The sequence below is a fragment of the Phaenicophaeus curvirostris genome, chromosome 1 (assembly GCF_032191515.1).
Source record: "Phaenicophaeus curvirostris isolate KB17595 chromosome 1, BPBGC_Pcur_1.0, whole genome shotgun sequence".
Taxonomy (NCBI): domain Eukaryota; kingdom Metazoa; phylum Chordata; class Aves; order Cuculiformes; family Cuculidae; genus Phaenicophaeus; species Phaenicophaeus curvirostris.
Genome location: NC_091392.1, coordinates 89,638,353 through 89,663,155, shown reverse-complemented (window position 1 = coordinate 89,663,155; position 24,803 = coordinate 89,638,353). Strand labels below are relative to the sequence as shown.

Here is a 24,803-nt window from a genome sequence, read left to right as displayed (position 1 = left end):
ACAGGAGCGGTGAGGCCCTGGCACAAGTTGCCCAGGGAAGCTGTGGCTGCCCCATCCCTGGAGGTGTTCAGGGCCAGGCTGGATGGGGCCTTGGGCAGCCTGGGCTGGTGGGAGGTGTCCCTGCCCGTGGCAGGGGGATTGGAACTGGATGATCTTTAAGGTCCCTTCCAACCCAAACCATTTTATGATTCTATGAAACCCTTCTATGATATTTTCCCTGGTGTTTTCAAGGTGTTGGTGAAGCACCGGGAAGAAGATGCCGGGCACCACTGCCGTCGTGCTCCTTCCCAGGGCCCTCCCGCGCCCGCCCCTCCACCCACACCTGTCTGCACGGGGTTTGCTTGGTTGGTTGGTTGGTTTTTTCCCCCACAAACAAGCACGTTTTCCCGCAGCCGGCGGGGGCGCAGGTGCGGCGGGAGGCGGTCCCCGTGGAGGGCGGGCAGCGTCCCATCCCCGGGCAGGTGCCACGGGAAGGGGAGGCGCTGTGGGAGCGGCGGGGTGGCCCGTCGCTGGTCCCCGGACGGAGGAGGAGGAGGAGGAGGAGGCAGCGCCATGGCCCTGGCTCTGCTCGGGCGCGGCCGGGCGGCGGGGCTGCTGCTGCTGCTGGCGGGGTTGCCGGCCGGTGAGTGTGGGGGGTTCTCCCTCCCCTGCCCTGGGACTTCTACAGGAAAGCTGGGGAGGGACTACTCCTAAAGGCTTGTGGTGGTAGGACAAAGGGGAAGGGGTGTAAACTGGAGAGGGGAAGATTTAGACTCCACATAAGGAGGAATTTCATCACCATGAGAGTGGTGAGGCCCTGGCACAGGTTGCCCAGGGAAGTTGTGGCTGCCCCATCCCTGGAGGTGTTGAAGGCCAGGTTGGATGGGGCTGTGAGCAGCCTGGTCTGGTGGGATGTCCCTGCCCATGGCGGGGGGTTGGAACTTGATGATCTTTCAGGTCCCTCACAGCCCTAGGTGCGGCAGGAGGAAGTGTCCGCCGGCTTCCTCGTGTGCGGCAGCCTTGGTTTGGCCAGAGCGCAAATACGGGGGGTTCTCCTTGGGCCGGTCCCACCCCAGCCTCTGCTGCTGCCTCGGCAGCCCCAGCCTCTCTGGGGACCCGGGGTGGCTGCAGCGCTTCCACACTTGCCAGATACAAGCCTGTGTGGAGAGGAGGAACTCACCTCCGTGTCCACCAGCCGGGTCCTTTCTGCCGAGCTTCTTAGGTTTCCTGATTCCTTCTGATCTCCTGTAGGAAATATAATCATCGTTTGGCTTCTTGGATGCCTGGGTCTTTGCTTCGAGTACCGAAGTTCAGTTTTTCACGGAGAAACGGTAAAAGAAACAAACAAAAAGCCCCAAACAAACAAAAAAACCAAACCCAGACCGTGGGGGTGTGCTTGTTGACTGTCCTGCTTAACAGCCACATTCCTGCCTGATGTTCTAGGTAAAACCTGGCTTCACTGGCCCAGAAGGACAGTGTCCTCGATGCAAAGCCTTAGGTCTGAGGTAGCAGTAACTTACTGGGTTGGTAGAGTTCAGATATTTTCTTTCCAACCAATATAAGGATAGCAGCACACAGTGAAGTAATGTAGTCCAAGTTTAGGATCTGGCCTTAATTTCATAACTTCTTCATTTTCTTGGAGGAGGTTGGTATGAAACATCAGGTAGAGACATCCAAGTGTCCTCCAGTGGGAACCTTGTTAAAAAAATAAGGAACTTACCTTTTAGTTCATACTCTTCCCATTACGTCTGTTCTCCCTTTCATAAAGAGCATCTCACCTGAGAGTTGCTACTGTAGGAAGCTCATGGAAAATCTGGTTCTGCACCTGTGAGCCTCAACAGGTCAGAACTGATATGGCAATTAATTTGATCGCCAGTGAGATCAAGGTTTTGCCAGTCTTGAGAGTTTGTATGTTGGATTGGGTTTGTGTGAGCTCCTGCAGTAGGATCCTGTGGTCCAGCTGTTTCACAATGAAAGCTGAAACAAGGTGTATTGAGCTACAGTGTAGTTAGGTAACTACCTGTCACCAGTTTTGCCTTTGCCTTGTCTACAGTATTGCAATAGAGATCCTTGGGTTTGCTAGCAGTCCATGCAGCTGCTGGTATTTCTAAGTGCATGTGTGTACGTTTTATTTTTTGGGAAAACCTTGGACTCAGACTGTACCCGGGTCTGCTGTGTTTGTGTGATATTTTTAAGGCAAATGAGTTTGCTCTGCCAGTGCTTAGAGTGGCTGTCCAAGAGTCCATTTCAAACCAGAAACTGAGCACGTACTCCATGGGCAATGTCCTGCTGGAGAATCAGTTGTTGAAGCAGTGTTGCACCTCTGCAGCATGTTTTCCACCCAGTGGAAGCTGGACAAGCCTGTGCCATGGAGCTGAAGCCTAAGAGGACACTGAAAGAATGATGCTTGCAATTGTGATCCTGATGTTACTACATAGCCCCTTGTTCCCCTTCTGGCATCCTCAAAGCATGTAGCATAGGGAAAGTCTTTGAATACGTGATGAAAAATTGAGAAGCAACTAGCATAGCACTGCCTGCCCTGTTCTCTAGGGTTTACTCCAAACAGGGCATCCCACGCTTGCTCCGTACTGTTTGTGCTGCCTTATCGAAGGCCACTGGTGATAACTTCACTATTGTTAATGACAAGCACCATTTACTGTATTATCAAAGTTTAAATAAGATAGAGATGTGTCAAGAGTGTGGCTAAAATAAAGTATAGCTTATGTGAGACTTTGTAAAGCCTTCCTCACCAGGTGCAGCTGCTTGGATGGAAAGTGTTGTGAGGTTCTTATAAATGAATTCTAAATGTACATTACAATACCTTCATTAAAAAGGAAGAAAAATGGAAATTGATAACGTGTTGTTCTGAAGTGGCAACAAATAGGTCAAGTTCAACTCTAATGCTGCAGCTCAAAAGTTGTATTGGTTTATTCTTGTTCGCCACTAGGTAACATTCTGATGATTGTTTTAGTGAGACCTTGAAAAAATTCTTTTGGTGTTTTTATGAATGGATGGCACTGCAGAACTTTGCTGTAGGATGGCAAAGCAAAGCAGTCCCAGCCTGTGTGCTTTGGGGCCCAACGATTTATCTCCCCCAGCTTGGAGGGACAGCTTTCCCCATGCAGAAGGAGAGCAACAGGTGATATATTATGTAATGGCTACTAGCAGTTGCTTTGGAGAAAATAATTCAGTCCACAAGGCAGGCCAGAGCAGCTGGCTCAAGCTGCTTTCTGTCAGGGAAAGATGGGACTCAGGTTCTAACTGGGATTTGTAACTGAGCAGCTTCACCAGAGGGGCTGGTGAGGTCTGTAGTTGCAGGTCCTGGATGAAGGCAAAAGAGATGCACATCAGTGGTTTGTCTGGTGCAGACTGAAAGTTGCAATGCAGTGTCTGTTCCTGCTGGCTGACTGCCTTCTGTATTCTCGTTTGCAGGTTGCCTCTCCTTGCTGGTGACAGTGCAGGATGTTGAACGTTATACCACCTTATTTGCCAGTGTCATCCTCAAGTGTGACTATAGCACCTCAGCACAGCTGCAGGACGTGGTGGTGACCTGGCGCTTCAAATCCTTCTGCAAGGACCCCATCTTTGACTACTACTCAGTCTGTAAGTGTCAGGCTTGTCCTCCAAGGAATCCCTCTTCAAATGAAAAGAAAGGGGAAGACAGATTTACTGGGCAATACAGGCTTTTGACCTCTTCCTACCAACGGACCAGGTTGGATTGTAGTCCAAGAAAACGTAGGTCATGTCTGTGACTTCCTTTGCAGCGTCAAGTCTTTATGATAGGACGCTGTAGAAATCCTAGCAGCTCATTTGTCCTTCTTGTCATCTACTCAGAAGGCAAAGAGGCTCAGCCATGTTTGGCATGTGTCAGTCTTGGCAGCCCCACCTTATCCTTCACCATGTTTGAAGGCAAGGGTCCTGCAACAAGTGGGCTTTATCATTCCCTGGGGGACTGTACAGTTGGAGCACTGGCGCTACCTGTGACCAAGTATTACTGATTTTAGAAAGTAGAACACGTGCATTTTGGAGGGTACAAAGTCTTGTAAGTAATAACATCTAGTACTGATGGCAGCACTTCATGTGCAGACATGCTAGTGTGTGCAGCCTTAATTTAGGAGTGTTTAAGATGGTTAAGATGGAATGTAAACTGCATCCTGGGGTGTATCAAATACTATATAGAACCATAGAATAGTTTGGGTTGGGAGGGACTGTAAAGATCATTCAGTTCCAACCCACCTGCCATGCGCAGGGACATCCCACTAGATCAGGCTGCCCAAGGCTCATCACACCTGGCCTTGAACACTTGCAGGGATGTGGGTATATATATAACCAGCTGGACAAGAGAGGTGATGATCCTGCTACATTTAGTGTTGGTGCAGCCTCACCTCGAGTATCGTGTGCAGTTCTGGGCCCCACAGTTTAAGAAGGATGTCAAGTTCATTGAATGTGTCCAGAGGGAGGCAACAGCTGGTGACAGGACTGGAAGGAATTGTCTTATAAGGAGCTGCTAAGGACTTTGGGCTTGTCTAATTTGGAGAAAAGGAGGCTGAGAGATGACCTCATTGTCCTCTGCAGCTTCCTGCAGAGGGGAAGTGGAGAGGGAGGTGCTGATCTCCCTGGTATCCAGCAATAGGCTGTGCGGGAATGGTTCAAAGCTGCACCAGGGGAGGTTTAGACTGGACATTAAGAAGCATTTCTTTACCAAGAGGATGGTCAAACACTGAAACAACCTTCCTAGAGAGGTGGTTTGATACCTCAAACCTATCAGTGTTTAAAAGACATTTGAACAATGCCCTTAATAATATACTTCAACCTGGTCAGCCCTGAAGTCCTCCATTCCCCTCCCCTCTCCTCTCCTCATTTGGAGCCATGCTTTGTATTACTGAACCAAGGCAAGTGCATGCATGCATTCAAGAGTTTCTCAGCTACTCACACGGGTTAGAAATTGGTCCTTTGAAATAACTTTTGGCATCTTATCTGATGATATGTCTTTGTAGCATACCAGGCTGGTTTAGGTCTTGGCCAAGACCCATCTATTGACTGCAATGACAACCAGCGACAGGTGCGCATTGTCATCCAGAAATATGGGCAGAAGGAGCCTGTGCTGGGCATTGACTACCAGCAACGAAAGATCACCATTCAGAACCGTAAGTGACTTGAACCTCCCAGGCCTACCAGCCAACTCAGTAACTGTCTAATATCTGGGCCTGCCACGTGAAGAGAAGCATAAATATGGCTGATGTCATCTGTAGCGTACATATTCTGTGAGGTGGTAATGAAATAAGAGTTGTGAAGGGCCCTGTCTCACCTGGCCCAAGGGTATTGGAGGCACTGCAAGCTAAGGCTAGTCTGAGGATGTCTGAGCATTTTGCTGAAGAGCGTAAAAGTAAGCTGAGGAGCCCAAAGGCTAGAAAAAATTTCTTTCTCTTAAGTAGTACTGCTTAGTTGTACAGGTGCATTATATGCTCCTTGCTGTCCCTGAAGCAATACCTGCTGCTACTGCTGGAAGATTTATTGGGATGGCAGATGTAATGGGGACAGTGATCTGTGTTCCAGAACCAGCAGGATTGCCAGCAGTGGCTATTTGTTAACATCCATCACTCAGCCACATGCTGGTCGCATACTAGTTCTAGCACACAGAACTAGTCCTGCTTCTAAGTAGCATTGTCTTCCAGTAAGACAGAGGAAAAAGCAACTGGCAGTTGATACTGTTTAACAGGAGTTCTTGGTGGGCTCAAAGTGGGATTTCTTGAAGACGATGGCTACGCTTGGGAAGAGGGGAGATGCAGTATTATATGTCACCTGCAGGCAGAGGGCCCTCTTAGACTTGAAAGTCGCTCAGAGTTTTTGGTTTTTTGGGAGTCTGTTAGTCCCAAATAGCCTGCTAATCTCTCAGTCCCTCTCCCATAGGGGCAGACCTTGTCATCAGTGAGGTCATGTGGTGGGACCATGGCGTGTACTACTGCACTGTGGAAGCACCAGGAGATACCTCAGGTGATGCGGACAAAGAAGTTAAGCTGATCGTTCTCCGTAAGTGCTTGTGGTTTGTTTTCTGGATGGCAGATATCTCCTGTTCTCTTGCTCCCCACCCCAAGATATCTCTAGCAGTGGATAAGTGCTCAGTAATGTACTATGCCATGGTACGTTATGTTTCTCTTTCTCTCCTACTTTTTCTGATAGACTGGCTCACAGTACTCTTCATCATTTTGGGTGGCCTCCTTCTCCTTACACTGATTGGAATATGCTGGTGCCAATGCTGCCCCCAGTATTGCTGCTGCCACGTCCCATGTGTCTGCTGCCCAACCCGGTGTTGCTGTAATGAGGAAGGTGAGATTTAAGCAAACGTGCATCCATTTATGGCTCGTATGAAGACAAAATCCTGACTCAGAGCTTGCTGAGCTCTGCTTTCTCTCTCCAGTTCATCATCCATATTGTCTGAGATGTTTCTTTGGCCAATGTGACTCCTATTTGAGTTTTGAGGAGTGGAGCTAGGATACATGTAGCCTATCTTGTTCCTCTGTGTCTCCTTTCAGAAATTCCTCTCTACCCACACCTTGCTGCCAACATCTCTCCTGTTGTTCAGGGCATAATCACATCCCTTGCATGAGTAGCTCAGGACTTTTCTTCCCTGTCTTGTGGTTCATATGCCTGTGTGCGTGAGGAAGGCAAGCAAATGCCTTGCTACTACTCTCCAAACTGGCCTAACCTTCTAGAGTGTTGCTCTGAGAGGTAATTACATTAAAAATGGAATTTTCTATCTTCATGTTATTTTCAGGAGTGGCTCCTTCTCCAAGAAAAAGGTTTTGTTTGTTATAATTTGGGGAAAGAAGTCAGGAGAAAGAAAGGAGAAAAATGGTCTGTCTTGGTGATCAGCCCTGTAAATGCATTCTGAGTTTCTGAGGGTCAAGAGAAACTTTGTTGTGCATGGTTTTTGGCTGTAAGAAAGATTCTTTCTGCGGCCAGACCCTGTTCTCTTAGTAAACCCAGTGTTTTATTTTGACTACTACGGTTGCATAACCTCTGTGTTCCCGTAACTGAAACTTAGTATGGACAGGAGGTGAAATAGCTACCGTATAGTTTCCACAATCTAACAGGAACAAAATGAAAAAAATATATTTATTTATCACTGAAATCGACAGGTTCTTCCCAAGATGGTACAAGGAGTGGATTTATGAACAAGGAGCTGTGTTTCTAGTTTCCCTTTACCTGCAAAAGAGCTATTAGGTATTGCTTGGGTATTAGTAAGTTGGGAGAGTTTTAGATTTAAGTTTAATTTGTCTAGCCCTTGTTAAGAGTGAACAGAGTGTCCCTTTCATTTGCTAAAACCAAAGCAAAACACTTCCTGGGGGCTTTACAAGCTGGCAAGTAAAATACATACTTGTAAAAGTAAAAGGCCGCGAAAATTTGGTAAAAAGTCCATTTCCATAAAGGGAGAGAGAGGTGGTAGAGGTAAGACTCACCTCCAGGCTTCCAAGTTCCCATTAAAAAAGGGTTTGAGAATATGTTTGAGTTCTTTTATGTTTTTCTGTGCTGTAGGAGGTGATAGCACACTTCAGATTGTTGTCTTTCCTGCCTCCTGTTGCGGATAAGTAGGAGGTATTCTTGCAGGATTCACAAAACCTCTCTCTGCTCATGAGGGAAGGTACGGATGAGTTCAGCCTCCTTTTCTGGCTGCTGGATTCTGTGGCTGTAACCTCCATCCTGCCTGCCTACCCTCTTTATCTCTTTGCAAAGCATCCTTGTGCCTGCTCCTTTCTTCTGCTGTACTTTCACTTCATCCTGCCTCTCACTTACTTTTTTCCACACCAAGAAATGAACTGGAGGCCTTAAAAAAACAAGAAGATAGGTATAAGGGACATTTAAAAACACAATCCTGAGCAATAACCGTTCCACACAACTGATGAGAAGGTAGAAATCCGCAACTAAATCTTTGGAGTTAAGGTGCGAGTACCAGTGACTTCTTCCCAATTGTTGTCCACTAGAGGGTAGCCTAGATCTGCTGAACAGTCATAGATGCCGTTGAGGCAAGGTAATTCTGGATGTTTTAAGTCAGGTCATTAAGTAACAAGATTTTGAACCTAGTAATAAAAGAAGTGCATTGTTTGAGTAGTTCAGAATTGGTGTACAGAAATATTAACGTGCCCTAGGAGCAAGGCAATTATATTCCCCCTGGAAAGCTCTGAGAAAAGCTAGCTATGGTAAATATACTTATGACCTCCTTGGGTTCTTATTCGTTCTTTTTCTACTGTGGACTTCCTCCACTAATGAATTGGTGCAAAATAGGTTATACTTGCACTTGGGTCTGATGAGGTTGGAAAGTATTTTATTTTATAATTGGATAAAGGGCCCAGCAGCTGTAAAGTCTGTCAAAGGTGAAGAAAAGCCTTTCTCAGCAGGGAGTAAGTGGAGAGAAGAACATGACATTCTGCCAAAGTTTTATAGCAGATATGAGTTTTGGAATTAGGGTGAATCTGACCTTCCTCAGATAACTATGTCCTCTTTAAGAAAAAAGTCTGTAATTTTGCTTCCATTTTCATCTGGGGAACCAGAGTAAATATCAAGTTCAAATTTGAAGGCAAAGTATCTGGGGAAGGAAGACAGGATGAACGTAGTGAAGGAAGTCCAAGGCTAATTCTGCATTTGTTCAGCTGTAGGGAGAGATCAGTGAATTACAGGAACTTTGGTCCTAGTGATTTCATACCCCAAGCAGGAGAACCCTAAGTAGGTATCCCCACAGCTGTTGGGCCTTTCACTCCTGAGGCAAAGACTGGTGAAAACCCAGGGATGTGCACTTAGGAGGTTCTAGGACATTTTCAGGTGATAACTGAAGGAAAGGGACAGTAGGAGATAAGGCCGTTCCCTTCTTTTTATCCTTTCTAGTTTTGTTCTTTCTGTCTTCCTCCGAGTTTAAAACTTAAACTGGAGGGAAATCCCTTGGAGGGAGGGAGGGGAAATCCAAGCAAATTTGACATAAAATGCTCGAAATCTGCTACCTCAGGTCACACCGCTCTGAAGAAAAATCAGAGTATTAGGATTAAGAAGCCCAAAGTTTCCGGCTTGTAGTTCACTCTTGTTAGAGCAAGACTGAGCAGGGGGAGGGAGTTTGGAGTGGAAAATGAAGTGGAGCTGTAGAGCTGTGGGAAGAAGGAAGGATGTGTCAAGAGACATGGTCAGTCCCCGTTTTGCTCCAAGTGGTGCTCTTTATACATAAATGAAATAGCTAAAGGAGAATATTTAATAACTGGAGTGCCACCCAAAAAGGATACCTCAGTCCCAAAGACCATGCAGTCTAAATGCTGCCTGCTGCAAGTGAAGCCAGGGGACAGAATTAATTGGAGCTTAGCTGTAGCCTGTTTTTTTAAAGAAGCAAGGCTTCTGTGCAGTCAGTGCTGTCTGTCTATCCTCTATCTCTTTCCCTTTGATAGCGTTTAATTTCATCAGCCAACTTCAACCAGATTTATCAGAGGGATAAAGTCTCAAAGGCATTTACATTTCTCTCTATCTCCTGAATTGTATAATCAGGAATGTTCCGTTCATGCCTGACCAGAGAAGAGGCTATAGTAAAAGCCCACTGCTTCTGAAACTCCAGGGATGCCATATAAAAGAATATTTGCGAAGGCCCCATTGCAGAAAAGCTTCACCCAGTAATGACGAACAAACCATGCAGAGTCAGGCTTCATGAGGTCTGGGGCCTGCAGAATCTTCTTGCTTGTAAACTTCAGTTTTGATTGTCTGTTAGAAGTAAATTTCTGTAAGGCTTTTTTTGGGTATTCCAAAATAAGAAGCTGCATTTAGTGATGGTGTCAAAGACGGGGATGGTGAGGTTGTCTGTTTAGGGGAGGTGAGATAGAAGTGCTGAAAAAAGTGAAGTGGAATTGGAGCCTGACCCCATGAATAGGGGTCTGGAGTTAGCAGCGGTGGAAAAGCAGTGAGGGAGAGAAGTGTCCGCTGGGTTTGTTCCTTTGGCACACTGCACATTGCTGCTGAGAACAGGAAATTTAGTTTGTTCATAGGTTTGACTACAGTGTCCTAAGGAATTTCATATTAGCAGTCATGCTTAGGTAAATTACAGACAGACAACAAGAGCAGTTGAAAGAGTAGAAAGAGAGATGGACAATGCACCGTTGAATGCCCTATTTGTGGAACAGAGAGGGAATGGAGTACGGTGTGAAAGATATCATCCGTACAGAGACTACATGAAAGTGGCAAAAAAACGTCTTGATTAGTTGTAAATCAAGGCCAAAAGATGAGCCAATGATGAGCTGAAGGTTTTAGGAGAGAGAGAACAGTGTGGTATATCTTGCTGTATCAAACATTATTTCCCACCTTTCTGCAACTGTACTCATAATGACAGGGAGGTCGAAGTCATGCATTTGGTTATGTGCCGTGTACTTAGTCATAGTGCCATTTGTTCCCAGTTGCTGGAACAGAACCCTGAATGTCGGGCAGTAACCTTTTTCTTCTGTTTTAGGTATCTTTTTGAAGCTGTACAACTTCGTACTGGAATTTCCTGTGCTCTGATTTAACTTTGTCATGGGGTGGAGGGAGCTTTTCTTTCTGCCAGTTTCCTATACCTGATCACATCCATTTGTCTGTCGATCAGCATGTCACGTGGTTTGCAAGCTGTGCTCTTTGGATAGCTGCTGTAAGCTTTCTTCTTTTTCTTTACAGTACTGCAACGGCATCGGTTCATGAAGCAGGCTCAGGCACTTGCACCTTGGATGGCACCCAAGATGTTCTATGGAGGTGGTGACAGGAACTCACAACTTTCCTCTTACATGCTGAACCCTTTACTGCAACGAGGTGAGACCATGGGCATCATTTCAGAGGGAAATTTGGATAAGAAACAAGTAACTGCTCCGGGACATCCAGCAGTGAGGCTTCAGATTCTCTGCTACAAAAGAGAGAAAGATGTTCCTATCATGACAGCTCCGCTACATCTTCAGCATACTAGAGACTTGTGGGGATGGATAAATAGAGCCTATCCACCTTATGTGTCTCGCTGGGCTCAGTGCTGAGTGAAGTAGTTTAATGCTAACTGAGGTATATCCGTGCTACACCCCAGCAACTGCAGGGTAAATATACCCAGCTTATCTCACTTCATGTGGAAGAAGAGGGTACTGTCTCTTTGTTTTGCTGTGCTGGTCACGGTCAACTCCTTATAGCCAAAACTGGCATGACAAGTGAGGTGCAATTTGTTTGAGTTCTTATCAAATGCCTAGTCTTCAAATGATTAAGGGCAAACTGCCTTCTGTGCAACAGATCTAGCCTGCATGCAGCAAAACGTGAAGGACTCTTTAATGAACTGGGAAGAATTTTCCAGTTGCTCTGCCCCAAAATTGCTCATATTAGTGATATTTATTTGTAACTTTGATGGGGGAGGGAAGATGGAGTGAGTATCTGAAGTCCTTGAGAAATAAGCAATAAAATAACTTATTACCAGTAATATTTAACTGCCCAAGGAAAATAAGGGAATTCAACATAATTACTTTTCAAATAAATACAATGTCTTTTTCATCTGAAATTAGCTTTTCGTTACTATACAGCAGTCACAGATTTACTCCATATCTGTTGAGCCCTAACTGTTGTTTGAAGAAATAGTTTGCAAACATCTTAACTGCTAGGTTCAAGATGTTTGAGTACCTAATCTTTAGCCCACTAGTTAATTCTACAGTTACCATTTTTCCTAGCCAGGGCACAGTTTTCCTTAGGAAGATGTGGTGACTAGGCCACCATGATTTAAGACAGAATACACAGAGTCTTCTTAAGGAAATCCATGTGCATACTGGCAGGCAATGGACAATTAAATTCCTCAGGCAATTTCTTAGCTTGTGTTTTCACAGTTCTTGAAACTCCTGTGCTTAATTTTCCCTTAAATTTGTCTCAGGTCAGCTTTTTAGAGGTGTCGGGTAGAAGGTATTTCTAAGGTCATCTAGTCTTACCTCTTGCTCAAAGCAGGACTGTCATGAATCTCCGTAATATTAACCCTGGCTTTGTCCAGCCAAGTCTTAGAAACCTGCAAGAATCGTGATTCCACGACTTCTTTAGGCAAGTTCTGTTCCAGAGCTGGACCAGTCTCCTAGTGAAAAAACTTCTCCGTTTGCTATTTATATTTATACATATGTGTATGTGTGTGTGCATAAATATAAAAATGTCTTTTTCTTTAGCAGCATTGATTCATATTTTGAAATAAAATTTGTTGTCAATGCTGTAGGAAAAAAGATGTTCCTCTCTGTAAATACAAAATCTGTATTTGTAAATGTGCTAAGATGACTTTGATTTCTTACCTCTGTACTGCCCAAAACTGTAGGCAGATCATACTGCAACTTACTAGTTACTGCTCTTTGCACCTTACCTTTTGTGTTCTGGATGTGCTGGTTGCATTGCTTGAGACTTCCAGTGAGGAGGAGCAGGAGAAGAGAGGTTCAAAAGCAATGCAGCCAGGATCATTAGTGCAGAGGGGCCCTCTCTATTGTGTCCCTTTGACTTGCTGCATTCTTTTGTGCTTTTATCCTTAGATGTCTCTCTGCAGAACAGTCTTCCACTGGTGCAGCCACAAGCTCAGCTTTCCGCTAACAAGGGTGTTTTGGACTATCTGGAGTCTGAAATTCAAAACCTTAACATGGCACAGCTCCGGCCATCCTCCCACCAGCGTCAGGCTGTGCAGCCCAGCTTGCTGTCCTCCCTGGGCTCTGAGGTCATGCCACCTCCTCTCACCAACCACATCTCCTCCATCCATGGGAGCAGCAACTCCTCACGGCCACAGAGAGCTGCCCACACCACTAGACCCTGGGACTCCGTAGCAGAGGACAAGAGGGAAAACCGGAGGGGGCCCTTGCCTTCCAGTGGGGATTCTTATTCCAGCTACAGTCAGGAGCCCTGGGACAGGCAGCGAGAGGACCATCATTACAGGCTGAGGACAGGTGGCTACAATGGCAGGCTCCCGCACTCCAAAAGGGATGTGTCACCCCCACGCCAGAGTGAAAGGGGCAAAAGTAGTGACAGCAGTTCTAGTTACTATCCAGAGGAGGCCAAGGAACGTTCCAGCCACCATCGTGGCAGGAGACAAGAGCCTACAGGGAGGCTGGACTACCAGCACCACACCAGCAGGAGCAACAACTCAGGTCAGCGGCGGCACAGCTACTCTCCCCCTTCTCGACGGGGGTCATGGAGCTCCTCAGAAGAACAAATCTGTCCTCCAATGACAAACCGCAAGCGGCGGCACCAGTCTCGGGACTGGCCAGAAGAAAAGCCTCCCAGTTATCGCTCATTAGAAGTCATCCCAGGTCGGGACAAGAAGCAAAAAGACATTGCAGGGACACGTTCGGTGAGTCAGCTGCCTTTTTGCTTTTTCATCAAAGGGAAGAGGTGGGTTTTGGGGAGTGAGAGTGAATGTTTGTTACTCGCTGCAGCTTGTTGTCTTTCAAATGGATGGCACTGGGTGCCCTGCACAGCTTGTTTATGAAGAGGCTGCTGAGTCCTCTGCCTTCGGATGTGTTGCATGGCTATAGTGTGTTCAGGGCCAGTGAGCCATCAAATAAAGTAGGTCCCCTGGCACGTCCCACATTGGGTGACACGTTATATTCTCTCATTCCCGTCCCCACCTAGAGCCATTTGGGGCTCTCTGTTGGGGTTAGAATAGCTGCTGTCCTGGCACTGCCTGGGGAGGAAGCACTACCAGAGGAGGCAGCAGTACTGAGTATCCCTCTGCAGCCCTCTATGGCGTTGGTTTACTTCTGATTTCTTTTAACATGTACAGGATTCTCCCATTACCCATCTCGAACATTTGATTTTTGTAGTATCTTGGTGATATATTTAAGATAGTTCATGTGAGGAAGCATCCAGGTAAGATGCTTAAAGCTACATGAAACAGGCTTTTAAGATCTTGAGTGGCCATAGTGGTGAGAAATGTGTGATCCTTCAGGCCAGGTGGAAGAGAATGGCTCACTTGTTGGGACTCCTGAGAACTGAACATGCATTATATGGTCAGGGAACAGCTATTGTTCACAGCTCATCTTGTCAGTTTATACTGGGACTAGATTTCAGGTAGCATCTAAGTGTGAAAAGCTTCATATCCAATTGCTGCTGTGCAAGTTAGACAGTGTATTTCTCCCTTAAAAAAAAGATGTTTTTTAAAATAAAAAAATTGTTAAGCGTCCGTTCTCACATATATGCAGAATTTTACCAGGTAGGAGTCTTCTCAAAGGGCTGAATTTTGCGTGTTAACATTTTCCCTTCCAAGTTTTGGAAGGAAGTGTAATTCTACTCCCATCTGGAATGTGTATATGTAGGAATGGTTTTGTCATGGTGCTCAGAGGAGGTAAGAAAACATATGATTTGCATTCATAATTCCTTGTTCTTGAATCTTTTATTTTCTTCTGCAGGACAAAGGAAGTTCCCACAGTGCAAGAAGCATTGTCATTTAATGCTGGTACTAAAAGAACTAAGATGCCCTCTGGACTCCTCTTAGGTTTTCTACTATGTGTGTTGAGATGGCTGCTTTTGATTGAATAGACAACCAGCAAAAAAACCCAAACAGATGAAGCAGCTTCTTCTTAGACTTACAGCTCTGAAGAATCTGTCTAGGGCCCATGAAAGTAATATGTATGTCCTTTTTATTCTTGCTGTGATTTAGAAAATTAGGTTTGCAATGGGATGTGATATGTTGAAAACATTCTGTTGGAAGCAGCAGATTATTTTTTTTTTTTGGTAAATGGTGTATTCCCAGTCCTTAAAGAGAGATATGAGTTGTCTTTTTCAGATGCTTTGGCACTGCAAGGAGCCTAGTGCTTTGCGCACCAGTTACTGGATTACAGCTCAATGATCACAGACTTGTAAAATCACAGGGCAGTAGAATAATTTTGATTGGAAGAGGCCTCTGGAGGTCATGGGATCCAGCCCTCTAGGAGTCTGACATAGGGAGGGACAGCATCTCCTTTCTACAGCCTTCTGTTGTGCTTCAGAATGTATGACGTTTGCTGCTTCTGCCCGGCTGCCCAGCATGATTGAGGCAGTTGCTTCCTTTTGTAAGCCTTTCTCCCAAACAGAAGAATCGCAGTGTTGGAAGGATGTTTCACTGCCTTAACAAGCACTCACTAGCATGTCTGCAAACTGCCAGGTCATGTTCCCTATACTGACTGAAACAATCAGCTTTACTTAAAGTTTAAACCTCAGTGCCTTAAAAGATACTTCTAGCCTTAAAACCAGACTGGAATTTATTTGTAAACTTAAGGGCTCTGAAGAAGGCTTACAGTCACCGTTGTTGCTATTGTCCTTGATCTTTATCCTGACACTTTTAACAGCTCCACATGTGTGGTGCATCTGTTCTGCAGCTAGATTACAGGGGGTTTTCATGTCCTATCTTGCAACTGAAACACAGCATTTCTGTATGTCCTTGGAACAGCTGCAAAGGAGAATAACTTGCCATTTCTCCTTGATGTCTTTCCTTCACTGTTTTCATTTAAACTGTACTGGAAAAAGAGATGTTCTCCAGATGCTGGATGCTTCCTTGGGAAACTGGCTTACCAAAGACACTTCTTGGATTCAAGAGACTCAGCTGTTGTCAAGGAGCTTTTGGAGCATCTTGTGAATTATTTTGTAACCCAGAGGCACTAGAGATTGGCCAGTATCAATGACTGTATTGCCTAGCTTATTTCCCAACCAGTGCTGTATGGGACACTTGCTACTATTTGTTCTCTAACATCCCATTTACTGATGTGTTTATGCTTTGCCTTGGAAGACTGACTTGGAGAGACTTTCACTTTGCCCTCCTCCATTTTTTCTTTTCTTTGGACAATGATGGGAAATTTCACGCTGGGAGCAACTACTCCCAGCTGGATATTTGATGTCAGCCAAAGGCTACTACAGAGATTGCTCATTCTCCTACAGTCTCTTGGCTGACAGTGCTTATTTCTAATTCCTGTGTATGGAGATAAAGCAGGAAGACTTGCTGTCTTCTCTGGTTGACTTTTGTTTCAGAACCCAAGGCTGACTTTTTGAAGACAGAGGGGCTGTTTGCCAGCAGTTGAGGGCTAGCACAAAAAAAGAGCTGAAAGGGCTAAAAGACTTAACTCCAAAGTCTGAACTCAAGAAAGGAAGGCCTTATTATGCATAGTCCTTGCCTGCATTAAACTCAAACTGTGAATGCTGTAAACTGGCCTTCTCAAATATAGGGAACTAAGTGTGTTCACAGAACTTGCAAAGCCAGTATCACTTTTAAATCTACTTCTCAGCCACTAGCTGTGAATAATTTTATTCTTATTTAATGACATGCTGAGGATTTTACGCACCCTCTCTTCTATCATGTGCTAGTACTTCTATTAGTTAAGAGGAGTTTATGATGATTGGAATGGCAGAAAATAATATGGGGCTATTTTTTCCAAAACTTGCGGCTGTTTTGACTTAAGCATCGCCCTCTGTGACTCTTAGCAGATACCTAGGGCCTTGCAGATTCTACTCTTGGAAGCTGAATTCATGGTTGGGAATTTGACTTTTTCCTTGTACTACCAATAGGTCCACATATCATGCAGGATAACTCCTTCCTGTCATCTCAATGCAGCCCAAATGTCCAGGTTTCAGGGAAGGGCTGCTCGTTTCTCCATCATCTATTGAGACACTAATTGAGATCCCAAGATGGCTGCATGAGAAGGAGTTCACTTTCCTTCACATTCAAGCCTGTGTAAGCCAACAAGTGTGCAGCAAGTTTTCCCAAGAGCAAGTACACCCTCACACAGCAAGAAAACCCATATGACTCTGTAACAGTAGCAGCTGAAGCTTCCTGCTGTGGCATGAGCATAAAATCTGCAGAGGTTGTGCTTTTTAATTTAAATCCTATGATGGAGCCCTCCATCTTTATTTGTTCCTCTAGTCCCCAGAATTGAGCTAGGGTGACTAATTGTAGATTGTGTGAACACAATTTGTGCTGTGTGAAGTCTGAAGAGTTTTATCTTTATCATACTTGAGCTCCTCTTCAGTCACTTTGTTCATATTTATAAAAACATTAAACAAAACTTTTCAGGGAAAATTGATTGTATCTCAGCCTTAAGTCTGTAGCTTCTTAAATTGCGACAGAAGCAGATTAGGTTATCCAGTAGGGAAGCAAAAATGGTACTCAGACCATTGCACTTCATGAAACAACAACTGGTGGGCTGTGAAATAATGACAAAGAAAACCTATATATGCATGCTTTACAACTGCAAGCAGATAGGAAAGTAGGAAGGAAATAGGCTGTGCTTTGAATGCTTATTTCTATTTTTAATTGACTATAAATGAAAGCCGTTGAGACAGCACTGCACAATACTATGTGGCTATGTGGACTTTTTTTTTTTTTTCCCCAGTAAGATTACAGGGTCTTTGACTTTTTAAAAGAGAGAGAGAATTCAGCAGCTCAAATACTGCACACTGAAAGAAATAACAGTAGGAAATAGCCTAGCCTTATTCTTTCTACATTGCAATTTATTCATGCTTATTTTTTTCAGCCATTCAAAGACCTGGCGTTCGTATGTCAGCCCATTTGTGATGAAAAAAAGTTGGATATGTTTTACATATGGAAGTTATTGCCATTCTAGACTTTTATTCTTCCTGTCATGCAGTTGAAGGAATATGCCTTATCCCCAAGAATGAATTTTCTGTCTCAGATAAAGTGCCTTGATAGCCACTGGAGTTACCCTAATTTAAAATAATAATTTAATGAGGAAGCAGCCATGCTACATGGGGCAGATAAGGTTGCCCATGCTACTCCTGTCACCTGCTTTCCACCTCAGACCAGAGATTCATAAGTGAGATAAAAATTCATGTAATTTTTCTTTGATTAAGAAAGAACTTGCAGTATCTGGCTTTCTTGCTTATTTGCAGAGCACCCTGCCATTTTGGAATGTCATTCTAGGAATGGAGGGCAAGGGCTGCTTCTTGTGCAATCATTGATCTGGTCTTGGCAAGTGCCTGTTTGGCAGTAGAAAGTGCTGAAGTGCCCAGTTGCTATCTCTGGGATTGTATTCATGATAGCACTAGCTAAAGTTAGGCTAACCTCGGAGGGGGGAAGTTACCTTGTGTGATAACAACCACAATGCAAAACTCTTCAGCAGGACGTACTACTACATAGGGTAGCTAAGCCCCCTCTGTGTTTCTACCTCCAACAGCGTTTCAGTTTAAAAACCCCACTTAATACAGTTAGAGCTTTCCACTTGTCAATCTGACATAGCAGAGAGATTACACTTGAGGTTAAATTAAATTAACCCCCACAAGTAATGACTACTCATTGCTATTTCTGCTGTTTAATGCCTGTAATATGCCTTGTGCTGCTCTTCTGAATATTATTCCAGCTGCAAAAACAGATGGTAAATATGTAGATTCTCTTCAATGACTGTCAAATATGTAATTAAAATGTAAGAAAACTTTCAACCAATTGGTCTTGCGTGTTCTTCCTACATGGTAAATTGTTCTTTAGTGTTTGTACCAGAAGTGGAACTGAAAATTCTCTGTTCTTACTTCTGGAATTAACCTTGTTGTACCTTAGCAAGAATTTTATGATGTTCGTTCTTCAACAAAAATGCAACATGGATTGCTTGTTTGGGGGGTTATTTTGTTCCTCTCACTTTGGGAGACTTTTTTTCTTTGCTTTACTAAGAAAGAAGATAATTTGAATGAGTATTCATCAAGAGAGTGTGAAAATGTCCACTGGCAGTCTAATGGTGTGAGCTACTGTGGCAATCACTGGCTTGGCTGCTCTGTCTGTAAAACCAAAACCACTTACTGTTTGGTTTAAAAGTACTTCAAGTTCCATGAGGAGTCATCTAGGAATTTCGTTGGCTGAATGGAGATATTGGTTGAGCGTCTCACACTTTCCACATGTGATCGTCACCTAATAAATGAGTCACCTAATAAATAAGGGGCTGACATAAGAATGAAGGTCTGTTCGGTCTCACACAGTAGGCTTAATTTTTGCCTCATGTCCTCCCTGAGGACATGTTCCCCTGAGCTAATGCCCTTTGTAGCTCAGTGCTGCAGCCTTTCTGTCTCCCTGCTACTGCTCAGTGCTTGCACGTGCCAAATACAGATGGTTGGCTTGACTAAAGACCCAGTGGGCACTTAGAACTTGAGCTGTGGGAAAACATGCCCTAAAGGGGCAATGCAGCAGCTTTCTGACTGGAACCAAATCCCCAGAGAGCCTGGGGAGAAGTCATTATTGAATCATAGAATAGTTTGGGTTGGAAGGACCTTTGAAGATCATCTCATCCACCTGCCCCTGCCTTGGGCAGGGATATCTTTCACTAGATCAGGTTGCTCAAAGCCCTATCCAACCTGACCTTGAACACTTTGAATGATAGAGTGTCCACAGCTTCTCTGGGCAACCTATTCCAGTGTTGCACCACTCTTGTTATAAATTATTCTTCCTCATATCCAATGTAAATCTACTCTTTCAATTTAAAACCATTTCCCCATGTCCTGTCACTACAGGCCTTGGTAAAAAGTTTCTGTCTTTCTTATTAGCTCCCTTTAAGTATAGAAAAATTGCAACAAGATTTTCCTGGAGCCTTCTCCTCTACAGGCTGAAAAAGCCCCACTTTTTTCAGCTTTTCTTCATAGGAGAGGTGTTCCAGCCCTCTGATTATTTTTTGTGACCCTCTGGACACACCCTAACAAGTTGGTGTCTTTATTGAGCCAGGAGCCTCAGCTGGGTATTTCCCCTCGGTAAGTTTTGACAGCTGGCTCAGATGCATGACATTGTGTCAGCCTGTACAAGAAGACTTGGGCGTGGGGAAAGAAAAAATGTTAATGTATTTGTTGGAAATTGAGGGTAAAGTATCAATGGGCATAATAGCTACAAGCAAGTTCTGATAGTCAAAGCAATGAGGTTACGGCATAGGCTTTCCCACAGGAAAAGTGGGAGCAAAATTCAATCCAGCTCCAGCTACTGTTAATGTGGAATTTGGTCAGCTTAGAAAAGGGGCCTCTATGACATGATTGTCTGCAAAAGCAGGGGACTCAGTGACCCAGGAGCTGCCTTCCACATCTCTTAGGCTCAGGTCAGACTGACCCTCCGGTACCAAATCTCAATAACAGGTCCAAAGTCCTCCACAGCTTCTTGCCTGTCCCACTGAGCTGGGTATGCTTGCAAAAGAGGAAATGGGGAAACAAAGCAGGACCTTTGACCCCCTTGCTATTGCTATATTAGCTCTACATAAATGCCAGTGTCTCAGATAAGCACCTACCTCTGCTTCGGCCTGAGAAAGGGAGAGAAAGCAGGACAGGTAAGGGTTGAACTTTCTGTTCTGGGTGGTATGGACTTTGTGACTCGTGTATCTTGGACATAGAGAAGCAAGTGGAGGTGGTCTTCTATTTTGCCCCATTTCTTACTGCAATCCAAAGTGTGAACCCTTCTCATGTTCTATAACCAGGAATATTGCTGAAATGGAGGAGGGTGGGAGTGCCTGAGGTGATCTGGATTGAAGCTGAGTGATGGATGCTCCATCAGACACTCATAAGACAGCTAAGCCAGTGGTAGGGATTGCAGACTTTAGTGTTGGAAGATATAAAATCTTTCCCCGGCTGCCTACACCACGGGGACTACAGGTTCTAAAGTGGGTAGGATCCTCAATGCTCTTTGAAAGCAAATTTATGCCTTTTGCCTACTGATGGAGAAACTGTCTCTAGGATTAAAAATCAAGGAAGAATAGCAATAGAGCAACTGCTGCTTGTCTGCAAATGTCTACTGAAGGGGGAATGGTAGCTTTTGGAGGTAATCTGTGCACAGAAGGAAATAAAAATGGATGGAAATTTCCTTATTGTGGAATAAGAAGGAGCATTGACTTGAAGTACCTGGAATAGGATCTAGAAAAGCAGTTACAAGTCATAGACTTGCAGCCTTTTTTGCCATTCCTATTCCTAGCACTGCAATGTTTTCTTCGTGTTATTCTGAGTGATGCAGTCCTCTCTTGAGGAATATTTAGATCAAAATGGGCACGGATATTTAGACGTGCACAACCCAGCTTCTGCACCTGGATAAAGTTAGCCTTGTAAAAGAATTAGTCACTGTAGAGGACACGTTGCCTTTAAGATTTCTCTTTGTACTATTAGAAAGTTGCTCTGTCTTGTACTCCTCTCACTTCTCACGGGAAGCTTTACTCAGTAGTCCCTGACTTGTTATTTTGTAGACCAGAGTGCTCACATAGCCGTTTCTCATGGGAAAGCATAATACTGTAGGTAAACAATGATTGTTTCCTGCTAAAGGAGAACTGACAAATCAGCTTGTAACACCATGGCTCGCCCCTGCTGAAGAGGGCTATAAATGTAATGTAAAATCTCAATAAAACGGCTTCACTAGATCGTATTGGTCGTGTGATGTCCTTATCCTCTGCAGTCCTCTAATTCAAGGCATAGATCAAGTTTAACTTTTAAACATCTTTTTAAGTGCAGCATGTTTGAAAATCTTGTTCAGATGGAATGTCATCTTTTCCATGTACTGACATTTAAAGAGTTCCTCTAATTGTGGCTTTTTCATAGACAGAATAAAGGAGGTTGGATAAAGTTGAGTTTGCACTTATTCCCTTTTAAGAACTTGTTCTGCCCAGACTGCTATCTGCTTCATTAATCCCAGTGTGGAAGAGGCAAAACAACCTAGCTGGGTCTGTCCTCAACGATAGCAAGACAAAATACTCAGATCACTGGGCCACTGAGACAATCATTGTGTGTGATGTACTCACTAGCAGAATGTTCTTTAGAGCAATCAAACAAAAAAAAAAAGAAAAAACCCATCCAACATTATGTGGTTTTCGTCACACCTGTCTGTGCAGGAAACCTATTCTGACCTCTGTCAGTTTTAGTGGTATGCTCTTATGCAGAAAAAAGGAGTTTTAGCTCTCATATAAAAGAAGTAGCTTTAACTGTCCCATGTTTCTTGGAGCTCTAAAAGCTGTTGTGGCCATTTGTGAATATGCACATAAAAGTATGCTTTCATTTATACTGTTTTTCTTCATTCTTCAGAGGAAATGCACCACAATCTTTCCTGTTCTCTTCTTCATGTATTGATTAAGTTTGCTGCAAAAATCTGGCGTTTAAAGTGACACATGTTGTATGGTAACTCCAGCAGGTGTCTTGGTGTAGAGAGCGTACCGGTACTGCAAACCATGCTGCAATCCAGGGCGCTGGTGATAGCTCTGATTCTGCTCCTTAGCACCACTCTCCCTGGTAAGTATGAAAAGCTTTTCTGTCTGCCTACAAGCTCAGCTCTACATGTTCTCCCCTACCTTAAAGAAGTCTGACCCATCCATAGGGGAGCACTGAAGCCTAATAACACAGTTCAAGACTACGAGTATATAGTGCTTGGCAATGTGGAACAAGTCAGTAGGCGCCCGCCACGAAAATTGTCTGTACCTGGTGCAAACACTCTGCCATGTAAGGCAGAGTGATCTAGGTACCCAAAAATGAGGATGAGGCGCTGCTGGATGCTGATAGAGTGAATTTGGGGGGACGGGGCTTTGAATCTCATCATTTCAAGCCTCTTCCCACTGTGCCTGGGGGAAGGTGTCAGAGACACACATGACTGATGGGGTTTGCCTCCTCTTTCTCAGAAGTGCAGTCAAAGTACGTCTCCGAGAAAGACCGTCGTGACTGGTTGGTTGTCCCTGACGCAATTGCAGCTTACATCTATGAAGCTGTGAACAAGGTGTCCCCTAAAGTCGGTCAGTACTTGGCGGATGCTGCCCAGACTCCAGTAGTTGTTGGGACCAGGTATGGAAAGACCTTCCGCATTAGTGCTGCAATTGCTACAAGCTGAAAAGGAGAGGGAGGAGTGGGAGAAAGAACAGATCGAGTATCTACGTAGGGATACCCAATGGGAAATGAATCAGCAACCAAAGCCTGATGTGGCTACCGTGGGAGCAGGGTGTGGGAAGGTGGGGCAGGATGACACAGTTTCAGGTGAAAGTGCAACCTCTTCCCAGGGATGCACACATCTATGCTCGTGGGGATAGCAGTTACTGCTCTTTGTACATGGGTATCGAGGGAGTGGGCCGCTGGCCGGTGGGGGATCAGCTGCCCTGGCAGGGGCTGGGCAGGTGCTGCAGTGCTGTCTGTGAGGGACTGAGTGCTCAAGGTGCCAGGAAACACTGCTGCCATTTAACGCGAGTCACAGAATTGGCTCTAGCTGTAAATGCATATTCCCCAAAGCAGGGGAAAGGGTTTCCTCCCAAAAGTGGAAAGCACGATGATCTAAAAGATACCGTTTCACGTAACTGGTGGCAAATACATACTGCCTATTCCTGTCTTCTGAGGAAAGCTCTGAGGAGCTTTGCACTCTCAGTGACAGGCGGTGTGATAACTACAGCAGACGGAGGATTACGCTCCTGTATTTGTGTATCTTACCACATACACTGTCTTCTGCAGGAACTTCCTCATCAGAGAAACAACTAAAATCAGCATAATGGCTGAACAGCTGATGGAAAAAATAAAGAACCTGTGGTATACAAAAGTCCTGGGCTACTAGCCAGATGAAGAGAAGTCCGCATTTCCTGATGGGAGTTGGTAGCATCCTTCTCTGTTCTTTTTCCCTCTGCTCCTACTACCAACCAAGATCAGTAAATAAGACAGAATCGATGCTCCTCTTAATGCCACTAGAGGGAACCCAGCTTCAAAAACCAAAGGATGGAAGGCATTTGCTGCAGTCTTCTCCCCGCCCCAGAAAACCCGCTGCTGGGCATGGAGAAGGCAATGAGATTATAGAGTTCTTCTGTAGCCAAATCCTGAAAATTAATTCCTCCTGAATGGCTTGGCCCTCTAATAAAGAAATGTTGGTTGTTACACTTCCTTAAGTTTCCTGTTTATATTAACAGTTACAAAATGACATACGCCTTGGCATCCCATTCTGCTGAGAACATAGCTGTGATTCACAAGAAGTTGTTGCAGGCAATGCAAACAAATCCCAGCAAGTGAGGCACATCTAACTAAGCTCCGGTTCTTCCCAGGTGGGTGGGGGCATTACCTTATCATCTTTTGGGATATTCATGACATGGCAACCGTAACTGCACATCAGGAAAGACCATGAAATGTTGAGTCCTACTGATTGTGCTCCTTTGTTAGGTAGGTGCACCTGTATCAAGCACCTGAAGATTTCAGATCACTTGGGAAAACAAGTGCTAGTAAACCAAACTGTCCATCAATCTGAGCAGGACTTTGAAAGCACATTTCAGCCAACCAGTGAGGCTACTGAACAGCCTTTCCAAAGGAGGGAAATTTCTCACTGTCTTCAAGACGGAGGGTGATCAGTTTGTGAGAGGGGCACTGATGTCCAGGGCTGCCTATGAAGACCTAGTGGGGCCCTGTCATCCCTGTGTGTCTGCCTCATTGCAGGTGCCCACATCAGATAAAGAAATCCATCTACTTCATTATAAAGTAAGCAGAAACAAAGAGGCAATTTGCCTGGAATCACACTGGGAGACTGTGGCAGAGACTAAAAAAAACACCCTGCTAGACTGAGATCTAGGAGTCATGTGCACATGGGCAGAGCTAATGCTTAAAAGGGAGAGTATTGCTACACCTGGCAAAAGATTTGCCCAATAACGGCAAAGCAATGCTACTGTCTTTTAAGGCACATCTCCGTTTACCCTCATTGAAGTCTTCAACGTAAAGCTTCATTCTGCTTCAGCATTTCTAACTGTCGAGGCTTAAGAGCACCAGTAATGGCTTTCACCTATGGACCCTGCCTTTGGACCCAGGAGCTACATCTAAGCTCAAGACCCAGTCACTCACACCTGTGGCTGGTCCTTGCCGGTGGGTTTTCTTGCATGGATGCTGAACCTATGTTGTAGGTAGCTTTGTCCTGTGCTTGG

At 44.8% G+C, this 24,803-nt stretch overlaps 2 protein-coding genes across 3 annotated transcripts in view; both read left to right on the top strand.

The window, feature by feature from the left end:
- LOC138726254 (apovitellenin-1) overlaps window positions 1-23,781 on the top strand; it is a 187,945-nt gene extending 164,164 nt beyond the window's left edge. Inside the window, exons 1-4 of one of the 2 annotated variants that reach the window (XM_069867853.1) lie at window positions 20,221-20,228; window positions 22,064-22,164; window positions 22,548-22,707; window positions 23,362-23,781. In XM_069867853.1, coding sequence (XP_069723954.1) covers window positions 22,104-22,164; window positions 22,548-22,707; window positions 23,362-23,461 — 321 coding nt within the window. In that variant the 5' untranslated portion in view covers window positions 20,221-20,228; window positions 22,064-22,103 and the 3' untranslated portion in view covers window positions 23,462-23,781. Of the gene's footprint in view, window positions 1-20,220; window positions 20,229-22,063; window positions 22,165-22,547; window positions 22,708-23,361 lie in introns of those variants that run through there. The other variant, XM_069867862.1, reaches the window with a different exon arrangement.
- Window positions 541-15,207, top strand: ILDR1 (immunoglobulin like domain containing receptor 1). The gene is made up of 8 exons (XM_069849905.1): window positions 541-622; window positions 3,412-3,582; window positions 4,977-5,126; window positions 5,890-6,009; window positions 6,160-6,306; window positions 10,651-10,782; window positions 12,498-13,306; window positions 14,364-15,207. The coding sequence occupies exons 1-8, from the start codon at window positions 553-555 to the stop codon at window positions 14,403-14,405; spliced, it is 1,641 nt and encodes a 546-aa protein (XP_069706006.1). The 5' UTR covers window positions 541-552; the 3' UTR covers window positions 14,406-15,207.
- Window positions 23,782-24,803: the final 1,022 nt, after the last annotated feature.

Coding starts and splice junctions, on each gene's coding strand:
- ILDR1 (XM_069849905.1), top strand. CDS start 553: ATGGCCCTGGCTCTGCTCGGGCGCGGCCGGGCGGCGGGGCTGCTGCTG. Junction 6,010..6,159: donor AGTTAAGCTGATCGTTCTCC/GTAAGTGCTTGT, acceptor TTTTTCTGATAG/ACTGGCTCACAGTACTCTTC. Junction 10,783..12,497: donor GAACCCTTTACTGCAACGAG/GTGAGACCATGG, acceptor TTTTATCCTTAG/ATGTCTCTCTGCAGAACAGT.